We start from the raw sequence: 12,770 nt of genomic DNA, 5'->3' as shown, positions 1-12,770 counted from the left end.
TAGATGCTTGACTAAGCTGCCTAGTCTCTCCAACATTTTTTAAAATTCTGTAACAATTTAGTTTCAACTCCTTCTACCACAAGTCTCAGCCCCTGGTTAACCATCATTTTACTTTTGGTTTCTATGACAGATTACTTTAGTTACTTTTATAAGTAGGATTATATTGTATTTACCTTTTTGTGACTGGCTTATTTCACTTAGCATAATGTTCTTATTGTCAAGGATCATCCATATTATAGCATATCCCAGGATTTCCTTTTTTGAGAGTGAATAATATTCCATTGCATGGATATACCACATATATGTATTTATCTGTTGGCGGACGTTGGGATTGCTTCTACTTCTTGGCTCTTGTAGGTAGTACTGTCATGAACCTGAGGGTGCATATGTGTATCACTTGAGGACCCTCCTTTCAGTTCTTTTATGTACATAACCCAGACGTGGTTGAATCATATGGTAGATAGTTCTATTTTTCACTTTTTGAAGAGCTTCTAGATTGTTTTCCATAGAAGTTGTACCATTTTACAGTCCCATCAACAGTGCACAAAGCTTCCAGTTTCTCCACATCCTCACCAGCACTTATTTTCTGGGCTTCTTAGCATTTGTTTTGTTTGTTTATAATAACTATTCTAATGGACATGAAGTAATATCTCATTGTTTTGATTTCATTTCTATGATGATTAGTTTGGTGTCTTTTCATTTGTTGAATGTATATCATCTTTGGAGAAATGTCTGTTAAAATCCTTTGTCCAACTTTTTAATTTGATTAAAAATTAAATTTTTAATTTGATTTGATTATTTGATTATTTGACTATTTGATTTCTTATTGTTGAGCTGTAAGTATTCTTTTTTTAAAAGTATTCTTTATATAGATATTAACCCCTCATCAGGTATATGATTTGCACATATTTTCTCCCATTATGTAGGTTGCCTTTTCACTCTGTTGGTTCTGTCGTTTGATGCATAAAAATTAGGTTTGATGTAGTTCCAGTTGTCTGTTTTTGTTTTTATTGTCTATCTTGATGTCATCCAATAAGTTCTTGCCAATTCCAGTGTCTTCAAGCTTATCCCCTTTGTTTTCTCTAGGAGTTTTATAGTTTTGGGTCTTAAATTTAGATCTTTAATCCATTTTGAGTTGAATTTTTATATGGTATACGGTGAATGTCCAACTTCATTCTTTTGCATGTGAACGTGAGTTTTTCAAGCACCATTTGTTGAAGAGACTGTCCATTTCTCATTGAGCGATTTTTGGCATTCTTGTCGAAGATCATATGACCATATATGAAGATTTATTTCTGGCCTTTTTGCTCTGTTGCATTGCCTATGTCTGTCTATATGCTAGTACCACTATGTTTTGATTACTGTAGCTTTATATATATTATTTTGAAGTAAGGAAGTGGGACACCTCAAACTTTGTTCTTTTTCAAAATTGTTTTGCCTATCAGGAGTTCTTTGAGATTTAATATGAATTTTAGAATAAATTTTTCTTCTTAGTTTCCTTTTCAGGTTGTTCATTGTTAGTGTATAAAAATTGACCTTATTTTTATATTTTGATTATTGTATCCTGTAACTTTGCTAAAGTCATTTATTCTAATAGTTTTTTTGTGGAATTTTTAGGGTTTCCTACAAATAAGGTCATGTCATTTGCAGTCAGATTATTTGACTACTTCTTTTCCAATTTGGATGCATTTTCTTTCTTGCCCAAATGCTGAATTGTTTTTAAGAGGAAATACAAATTGTATTTTTAAAAAAGGAATAGTTGATGGAGATTCAGGTAGGCCGTGGTAAAAATTTTAGAATTTACTCTTTGAAGGCAAAGGGAAAGCATTGGAGGATTTTAACTTAGGAGAAGACAATCAAGTCTGTTGTACTTTAAAAAAAAAAAAAAGAAAGAAATCGGGTCTTAGTAGAAATGTGATGGTATAAGAGTGGATGCAGATGACTAGCAGAATGCTACAAAGTGGAGGAGTGGGTGAATGAATGGCAGGAGGAGAGACGGGAAAAAGTGAATGGGATGGAGTATTTAGGCAATAAGCAGTGACAAAATTAGGTGGTGGGCTGAATGTGTGTGTGAGAAGGAAGCACGAGAGGGCACTTTTAAGGAAACTGTTAGGTTCTTTGCTTGAGCACAACTAAGTGAATTGAGATAACATACTGTGGGATAGAGATTTCTGTATGCAATTTCAGATGCTTGTTAGAGATGTTGTCTATACCTTGCCAGTAAATAAGTTGACTCCACTTTGAGGGAAATCTAGGACCTAGTTAACCTAAGCTTTGGTATATAGGATGCTCATTTAATATTTGTGTAATGATTTATCACAAAAATTCAACTTATATATTGTAAATATTTAATTATCTTTAATGTGGAAACTAGTATTTTTTACTATTATGTAAGTGGCATTCTATGAAGAGAAGCCATTCTTTCTTAATTGAACTGACTATATATTGATTTACATTGTGATATTATGTCATCCAGCTCTCTTGTTAGGCTCGAAGGTAGTAAAAGCTGCTTTTCTGTTCAAGTCCATAAATATAGAGAGAATAGATTAAAAAGCTACACACAAGTAAAATTCAAGATATTTTTATTTTTCTGGGATGGGAGTGGGAAAAGCAAGGTGTAGAGCATGAGATGTGGTGTGACTAGCTACTCAAGGATATTATTATGCTATAAGAAAAAACATGTTCTAGATAGGAGAGCAGTAAAAAGATATAAAGGGATGGGAAGTGGAAGGCAATGCAGTAGAAATGGAAAAAGCTAGGGGGGAGGTTCAGCAGGTTCTGATTGAGTATTAAAATATAATCTACTTTTGATCCCTGTCAATCCTGAGCTTCAGAATGCATGATTATTTTCCTTTAAAATAATGCTACTTCATAGCTCGTTACTGCTATAAAGTGCCAATCTAATTAGAAGTAGTCACATTTACTGTGAATTTGGTTTTCTTATCCCACCACTATATTAAGCTGGAAGTCAAAAGACACATTATTCTGGTCCTGGTTCTGTCATTAACTGGCTTTATGATCCTAGGAAGTTACTTACTTTCTGTGAGCCTCAGTTTACTCATCTGCCAAATGATGGAGCTGGACAAAATTATCTGTAAAGTCCCTTCTGCTCTAATAGTCTATATTTCTTTGGAATCAATTTTGCACTAAGTGTGGCAGTGGTTTCCCATCATTAAAAAAGAAAAAATATCTATGTTTTTGAAATCTTATGTTAACATATATTCTATATATTGAATTAGCTCAAAAATTATTTTGCACAATTTGTCATTCTAATTTATGTGTTGCTATTTAAGATTTTTAGGTACTATTTCATGTTCTACTCAGTGTCATCAGTTTTACTAAATACTTTTGCCACCTTTAAATAATATCTTTGCCACGATCCTCAGAATTTGTTGATTACAAGTTTTAGTGGGAATATTTTAAATAATTCTCAGACTTTGTATTGCTGGATTTTTCCTTTAAAGAGAATTATTGTATTAGGAAACTAAAGGTGTTTTTTAAGTCTATGACCTATTTATAGCCAGAACTTTAACTCTTTTTTTTTTTTTTTTTTACGTTTATTTAGAATCTTTACTGATTTTTGGTTTGGCAGTAAACTAAATGGTGAAAAGATATTTGCAATATAATTTTCCCAGTGGGATCATGTGATACTAAAAACAATAATAAAAGTAATGTCCTGTATATGTAAGATTAGAGGCAACACAGAGTTATGCACTTAATTTTATTTATGTGTTCAATCTTTATACTTTTTGATTTAGTTTAATATGGCAGAGTGTAGAATAGAATGAAGAGTGGCAGGTACAAAGGTCTAGAAAAGGATGGAATTTGGGATCCTGTGTCAAATTATACGCTCATGGTTTTAATACTGAGGAGCCATGGTTATACTGTCTCATAGAAGAATCTCTTCACCATGAAATACAGTGCAGTTAGATCCAAAAAATAAAAGTACAAGAGGGTAGTAAAGGCTATTTAAAGAAGGAAGAATATCTCTCATTCTCCATCCTTTAATCCACACATTACTTGCTAGACATGTTTTCCAGTTTGTTCATAAGTAGACAAATTCTGTGTTTTATTTAGAATATTTAAAAATTATATTACTAAAAGCCTTCCAAAGGTTTCAGGCTAGCCATAGTAAATTTTTAAACATTTCTCATTCTGGTACAGAAAACAGAAGTTTAAATTTGCACTTGTTAAAACTTAAACTCCTTCACAAATACAAAAAATAAAAATTCTTATTTGTAGTTGATCAAACAAGTAGTAGGAAATTCAAAGAGTTGAACAGACTAGACATGTATTATGTGTAAGTGGGTCTTAAGCAAATGTTGAGGTTTATTTATCAGTTCCTGTTTTAAAATTTTCAAACCTGCAGAAGTTTCATCAGACTTTCTTGAACCACTTATTTATTTTCTGTAGATAATTAATTTGTTCTAAAACACCTATTAAAGCAAAATAGACTTCACTTTTGTAACATGAAAAATACATCATCAGTATTGAACACAATATTAGTTGAGTCTCATCTTCTAAAATACCCAAACATTCTTTTGTGATTACCCATGTAAGTGTGTAATGCCCCAGTACAGCAGATTTGCAGGGATACTAACTTCTGATATTCAAGAATAAATGCTGTAGGGAAAAGAATTAGTGTAATTTTAGTAGCATGGGCTATTATAAATCAATGCAAAATTACTTTTATCATATAAAAGTTAATTCACCTCAATCTAAGTGGGTAAAAATATTTAATGCACCTTTTAAAAGTTAGCAGTATAAACTCCTTTTGCTTTATAAAGTCAAGTATTTTATAATAGCATGACAGTAATAGAAAATCACAAAGAAAAAAGAGTATTATTAGTTCCTGTGCTTTAAAAAAGATATTCCTTTTAAGTATTTGTATTGCAAATGAATTATTACCAAATGTTAATAATCTATTATGTCTTGTTTTTTAAAGTGAATGAATTTTTAGCTTTTGAGGGTCCCATCTTGTTGGATATGAGAATTAAACATCTAATCAAAACCAATCAGTTAAGTCAAGCAACTGCTCTAGCAAAGCTGTGTTCTGACCATCCAGAGATTGGTACAAAAGGTAGTTTTAAGCAAACTTACCTTGTTTGTCTTTGTACATCATCACCAAATGAAAAGTTAATCGAAGAGGTGAGTATGTTTTCTTTTGTTAGTAATTATTTTTAAAAGTGAAGAAATTAATTTTCAATTAGATTAGAATGTCTTTGACGACTCTTTCTCTTAGATAGTGAGGGACTGTTGTCAATCTTAAATTTTAGTATGCTCTTGGGTAGTGATTCTAAGAAGCTTTCAAAGTTATATGTAAACTGATTTCACCTAGCTTCTGTTTTAAATTGAATCTTTTTCCTGCTGTGGTTAAATTATGGGAAGATGGGAGTAGCTTAACAATTAAGTAGGGTGTTTTTATTTGTTAGCAGTTGGGCCCTACCTTTCATTTTACCTGACTTCAAGATACTTGTAGATCTTTCTAACTGGCTAATTTAAGTAACTAGAATTTACATGACTTCCTCCTAAAAATATGTTCTCTGTTTTATACACATGCATAATGTACTCAAAAACATATATTCCTAGGGAGCAGTCATATATATAGATAAGTATATATATTAAGATCAAAATTTTATTTGCATATTTAATATAAAACTTTATTTCCTCTGTGAGACATAATTTTTTTTTTTTAGTTTGGCATAAAGCATAGTATTTATGTATTTGTTTTATACTACAGAATTCTGAGATAGAATCATGGTCCAAATGGGAATTTGCATTTTGAAGGACTCATAATTCCAAAATGAAGTTGGAGACAGGGTAGGAAAATTAAAAGTTGTTGATCAAGAAACAGGGAATATGCATTTAAATAATTTAGGTAAAGCTGTAATGTGTTGAACAGCATTGATTGAGCATTTAATGCGTACAAGTGTCTTGTATCTCTAACTATCTTTCAACTCCAGAGCAATAGAGAGAGGAGAAGAAAATGACTATAGATACCCTTAAAGATGTGTAACGGGAAGAATTGAGATACAGAGCTCTGACAATTAACAGAGCTTGCAGTCAGCTGAGTAGACAGATACAAACAGCTGAATGCTCAGATGAGGTTAGAGGTTGTAATTATAGTATTAATTGTGTGATTTTTAAAATTTATTTATTTATTTATTTGAGAATAGAAAAAGAGGAGGAAGATGGTAGGTAGGCTTGGACCAGGATTAGAAATAAGGTTATTGTGGATGGTGAAGATAATGAGGGTTCTGGGAAGAGTGATGTCTGGGAATTTTTAGGCTAGGTAGAATAGAGCCCAAGGTTGTAGCCTAAGAAATTATATCATTAGTTTGGACATTGGCTAAATCAGAGGGTTTTTTTTTTCCTTTATTTCTCTTTTTATCTCAGATAATTGGCAATTTAGTCTTTGTATATCAGAGCAAAACAGGAGATTGAAGTTTTCTTATTAGTTCAGAATAGCTATGTAGACAGTTAAATTGGCAGACATAAAGTTTCTTGAGATAGCTTTTGAAATGTTTTCAACAATTTTTCTAAAATTCCTAAATTATTGTGTTACTCCCACATCTTAGATATTTTTCAGCTCCTTAGTAAAGCTTTAATCATCAGTTCATTCCTTTCCCTTATGTCAATCTGTCCGTCCATCCTCCCTTTGGCAGTTTTTTATTAAGTGAATGATGTGTGCTATCTAAGCACTGGGGGGGTTAAATGTGAGTTAAAGCATAATCTTGGCCTAAAGAAGCCTGACTTCTAATAGCAAACTATCTAAACGTTGGATCACTAGATTAGCTCTGAAGTCCCTGTTTGAAGGTTGGAGACTGTGAATTTGTAGTAGTATCTAGGAAAACAAAGTGAGCAGTGTCCTAGTATCTTATAGATTCAGTATTTTATTGGTTGTGTCATTAAAGTAAACATAGAATTTAAAAGTAAAATCCTCTTACTCTGTAACCATTACTTATCCATTTAATACTCCCCCAAGTAATCATTCAGTTTGAAATTTGATATATAACCTTTCTGATATTTTTCTATGCACATATATTTTTCTATGCATATATACACATATATGCACATATATTTTTCATACATATATACACCCTGACCGCTGGTCACTTTTCTCCCATTTATTATGAACATCTTTTCATATCATTCCATATAAATCAACTCATTCTTTCTCATGGCTGCATAATTCCATAGTATGGATTTGTAATATCTTTAATCAGACTAAGGGACATTTAAATGGTTTCCTTATATATACATCCTTTCATTCTTGTCAGGGATACACTGCTAATAGGGCAAATTTCTGGAAGCAGAATTGCTGGATCAAGGAGTCTACAGATTTTAAATTAATAGATAGGGCCATACTACTATCCAAAAAAGATAGATTATGCCAATTTATACTCCCATAAACAATATATGAAATTTCCTCTTTCCTAATACTGGAGATTATTTGTCTTAAATTTTTGATAGCCTGAGAGTTAAAAAAAAATAGCTCATGATTTGATTTTATGTTTCCTTAGTATGAGAAGTTTATCACTTAAGTTCTTTTTTATTTTTTTTTTTAAAGATTGTAAAGATTTTACTTCTTTATGTGAGAGAGAAAAGGCATGAGCAGGGGGAGGGGCAGAGGAAGAAGCAGGTTCCCCTCTGAGCAGGGAGCTTGATGCAGGGCTCAGTCCCAGGACCTGGGATCATGACCCAAGCTGAAGGCAGATGCTTAACTTGCTGAGCTACCCACACGCCCCAAGATTTATTTATTTATTTATGAGAGAGAGCATGCCTGCCCATGAGAGAGCTAGTGGGGGTGGGGGGAGCAGAAGGAGAGAATCTTTCAAGCAGACTCCCTGCTGAGCACAGAGCCCACAGGGGAAGTCCAGGGGGGCTGGATCCCAGGACCCATGAGATTATAACCTGAGTCAAAACTCAGAGTTGGACAGTCAAACAACTGAGCCACACAGGATCCTCTAAGTTCCTTTTTAGATGGAACTCAATTTTATGTGATTAGAGCCAATACATTTTATTTTTTTAAAGATTTTATTTGTTTGAGAGAGAAAGAGCATGAGTGGAGGGAATGGGACAGAGGAGAAGCAGCCTTCTCCCTGAGCAGGGACCTTGATGCAGGGCTCAGTCCCAGGACCCAGAGATCATGACCTGAGCCAAAGGCAGATGCTTAACCAACTGAGCCACCCAGGCAGCCCGCTCAATACATTTTAAAAGTATACTTGGCAGTCATACATAAAATCCTGATGAAGTGCTCTATATATTTTGAACACCTGGCATAAAAAGCCATTTTATTTTTTTATTATTTATTATTTTTTTGGAATTTTTTTAAAGGTTTTATTTATTTACTCATGAGAGATACACACAGAGAGAGAGAGAGAGAGAGAGAGAGAGAGACAGGCAGAGGGAGAAGCAGGCTCCACGCAAGGACCCCGATGTGGGACTCGATCCCAGGACTCCAGGATCACGCCCTGTACTGAAGGCGGTGCTAAACCGCTGAGCCACCCGGACTGCCCTAAAAAGCCATTTCAAAACTTAAAATGATTTTTCTGCTTTACAGAGGGAGTTAGCATAATATGCTTTTACAGATCATTCTGATTTTAAAAATTTATTCACAGTTCTAAATTTTCTGGTATTTAAATTTTTGCTGGTTTTTCAAAGCAATAGAGAAAAGATGTTTACGATAGATGGTCACTATTTATTTATTTATTTATTTTTTTTTAATTTTTTAAAATTTATTTATGATAGTCACACAGAGAGAGAGAGGCAGAGATACAGGCAGAGGGAGAAGCAGGCTCCATGCACGTGGAGCCTGATGTGGGATTCGATCCCCGGTCTCCAGGATCGCGCCCTGGGCCAAAGGCAGGCGCCAAACCGCTGCGCCACCCAGGGATCCCAGATGGTCACTATTTAGATAAATACTGGTAATTCCTACTTTATGCTGCCTTGGATTTTAAAAAAATAATTCTTGTTTATTGATACTTATATTTGACTTGTATTTCACTTTTATGGTTTGAATTCAGCCATCCATTAGTTTAATTATGTTTTTATTTTCCCTGCCATTCTTTTTAGTGTCCTATTTTTTTCAAGAGGACCATCTAGTGGCAAGCCAGGGAAATGAAGGCTATGAAATACACACTAAAAAGTATTTTCCTAGTATAACTATAATAAAAAGTGAGATTTTCTGTATTATTGAATATGACAAATGTTTCAGTTGATATGTTGTATATATGTGAAATATGGAGAGGTTATTTTACACACAAATATATATTTCCAGTTACTAAGTGTAAGTTAATAATGTAGGTAATGTCATTGGGAAAATGAATTTCCTCGTAGGTAATGTATGCATTTTACATCATTTGAGCATTCAAGAAGAGTGGCTTAGGTTTTAGAACAACAACAAATGACCAGATTCAAAACAAATCAGACTTTCAGGATATAAGATTTTTTTATTGGGGATCCCTGGGTGGCTCAGCGGTTTCGCGCCTGCCTTTGGCCCAGGGCATGATCCTGGAGTCCCGGGATCGAGTCCCGCGTTGGGCTCCCGGCATGGAGCCTTGCTTCTCCCTCTGCCTGTGTCTCTGCCTCTCTCTCTCTTTCTATGTCTATTATGAATACATTTTTAAAAAATCTTTAAAAAATATTTTTTATTAAACCTGAACATGTAAACAATCAATATTTAGCAGTAAAGGGCCTCATTCTAGAAAGAGCACAGACTTGGAAGCTCCACTTGGGTTGAAATCTTAACTGTCACTAATTAAGCATGTGACTTTGATCAAGAACTTAACCTCTCTGAACCTTATGTCTAAAAAGTTAATAGTATCTACCGGGCCAGCCATTTTGCTGGTTAGCAATGCTATTTCTGAAGAAGCTGGGACTAATAAATAAGTAGTAGCTGCTATGACAGTTATCATCAACATGAAAAAATAAAACTTAATGAGTTGACTTCTAAAAAGATTTGCATGTGTGTACCAGGGTATCTGTTTAAAGTTAACACAGCTTGCATTAAAGATAATATGATGAAATGGAAAGCATGAGTGTTTAATGTCAATTAGACAAAATTTGATTTGTAGCTCTGCCACTTGATTAACTATTGCAACTTGGGCAAATCACATAATTTCTTTGAGCCCCATATTCATTGTATATAAAATGTCAATGACTATACCTACCTAGGAGAAAATTTATGATTAAATAATAAAATATATCTGATAAAGTAATGTAGATATTTGAAAATATTTATTGTGTAATTATATATTGTTCAGCCCTTTTTTTGTTTGTTTAAATGGGGTTGCTTATAGATAAAGATTTGTTAGAAAGAGTGAGATGGAGTAGTAGTGGAAAGAGCACTGCACCAGGGAGTTCCAGGACTCAGATTTCAGTCTTAACTCTGCCACTAACTTCATCATTCCCGTGAGGAATCATTGTTAAACGCACAGACTCAGAGTTGGGTCTTTTCTTGTTTTAGAGTTTTCTAGCTCAACTTAATGTATACAGTGAAACCTTTGAATCTATCCTCATGCAGCTTTTATCCTCCTCAAAGATCAACCTTAAGATTATCCTCATTTAAACACTTTTTTAATATTTTATTTATTTATTCATGAGAGACGCTGAGAGGCAGAGAAACAGGCAGAGGGAGAAGTAGGGTCCCTGCAAGGAGCCCCGTGTGGGACTTGATCCCAGGACCCAGGGTAACCACCTGAGCTGAAGGCAGATGCCCAACCACTGAGCCACCGAAGTGCCTCTCATTTAGACACTTGTTCAGTCCTAAACACATTACCTTTTAAACATACACTTTTCCTGTACTCAAAAGTTGATCAGGCGAGACAGAAGATCAACAAGGAGGAGGGGTATGGTTATCTCTTTAGTACTTGGGTGCCAATGGTCTGTATTGGTCTTCAATTTTTTTTGCCATTTGTCAGTTATACCATGTTGGAATTAATCTTTTTATTTTGTGGAACACCAGTGATTTGTGATCCTATGTTGTTTGCCATATCTTTGTATTACAGCAAATGCTTGTAGAGATCTGTTTACGTAGTAAATCATTGTATTGTGGTAGTAAATTTTAATTTTTCAAAAAATAAGCAATAGATGTAAGTGTGTAATTAAATGAAGAAGTTGCCTTCATCTAGGTTATACTTATGCATGCATGACTGTTGACAGGCTTTGAGATGGAATGAATTTGTATGAAAAGAAAAATAATGGAGATTTATAGAACACTGAGGTGAGCTTAATTTAAAGGTGGTATAAACTGCATAAAATGTTTCATAGTATACTTTTTTCCCTCAGATGAGTAGACACTTTATTAGTCTATATTCAATAGACTTGTCTGTGTCTTTCTGCTGATTCTAATGCTTTTTAAATTACCAGTTAAAAGGGGGAAAAGTACAACTTTTCTTTTTCAGTATCATAGACCTGATTAATGGGTAGAGGGTGCTTATAATTAACCTTAGCTATTTCATATAAATACTTATAAAGTTCATGAAAATAGTTGGTTCTCTGACCTGAAGAAAGATTACTTCTTCACTGTAGCCCAGTAATGACGAAGTATGAATTGATAGTATGAGTTAATGAGGTTTTACTGATAAAAATGATCTGTAAATATCCAGTGAAGATTTTAAAGTATATTATTATATATCTTAATAATAAAACCATTTTATGGCATTTTCTATATCCTTTTTTCTGTAGATTTCAGAAGTTGATTGCAAAGATGCACTAGAAATGATCTGTAACTTAGAATCTGAGGGTGATGAAAAAAGTGCTCTTGTCTTATGTACCGCATTTTTGTCACGTCAGCTCCAACAAGGAGACATGTACTGTGCTTGGTGAGTTGGTTTTATTTTGTAAATAAAAGCTTGTTAAATAAGAATACCAGCGAGGTTGTGAGAATTCAGAGAGCTTAAGAACATATTTTTTAATCTTTCAAAGTCTTAAAACAAAAAGCTTATTTTCAGTTATTAAATACTGTGCAAACTGATTATTGTTCATGTTATAACTTTAAATTTTTTTATATTAAGGACCACACAACTCCATAGTATAACAGTAATCACTGTGTTATTAATAATGATCAGGAAATTTTTATATGTTAGAAGATGAAAGAAAGGTTTATTTTGTCTAATGCCACAATTTTTTCATATGTGTTTCAGTCTGTGATTGAATGTGTATATATTTTCCTCTGCATATTGCACACTTTTAACTGTATAATTAGCTGCTAGTGATTTACGTATGGAAATATAGTTCATTTTACGTCTGTGAGATATTCTACTTCACTAACTTCTTGAGTACACATTTCTTTATATGGTACATTTTCAAGTGTGCAAAGCCTGTTATATATGTATAATATTCGGAGCATACAACTAATAGAGATATTGGCCTCAACTGACTCAAAAAAATCTTAAGATTAGTTGTAAATCAATGTGTTAGCTAAAACTGACCTTTTATCTGGTCATTGAACAGCATTATTAGTCTTCAGTGTTGTGTGATACTGGAAACAAAATTTAGTTTACAATTTTCTGACACTTAAGGATTTCTATGAAATGAAATGACATACAAATGCCATGAATATAGGACAGGCAAGCTAAATAAATGTGCAATTAAAGAAGAATAAAGTTCATAATTATAAAGGTTTTCTGAGCAGTTGAGTGTTTTGTTACGAAGGGAAAATCGTATCTGCAGTACAGAGAGGATGTAAAAGGTGGGTAGAAGGATTCTGAAGGGAAAATAAGAAACATGCATTTACTCAGGAAAAGTAGATTTTCCATGTAATATAA

The 12,770-nt window shown here is 33.5% G+C and overlaps 1 protein-coding gene across 2 annotated transcripts in view; it reads left to right on the top strand.

Moving 5' to 3' along the window:
* Positions 1-12,770, top strand: part of ZNF292 (zinc finger protein 292) — a 101,087-nt gene that overhangs the window by 69,396 nt on the left and 18,921 nt on the right. For both annotated transcript variants that reach the window (XM_041747122.1, XM_041747130.1), the window contains 2 exons: positions 4,946-5,148; positions 11,689-11,825. In XM_041747122.1, coding sequence (XP_041603056.1) covers positions 4,946-5,148; positions 11,689-11,825 — 340 coding nt within the window. The remainder of the gene's footprint in view (positions 1-4,945; positions 5,149-11,688; positions 11,826-12,770) is intronic.

This window comes from Vulpes lagopus, chromosome 1, assembly GCF_018345385.1.
Source record: "Vulpes lagopus strain Blue_001 chromosome 1, ASM1834538v1, whole genome shotgun sequence".
NCBI lineage: Eukaryota > Metazoa > Chordata > Mammalia > Carnivora > Canidae > Vulpes > Vulpes lagopus.
The sequence above is the reverse complement of the archived record's forward strand: the minus strand, read 5'-3'. Positions and strand labels throughout refer to the sequence as shown.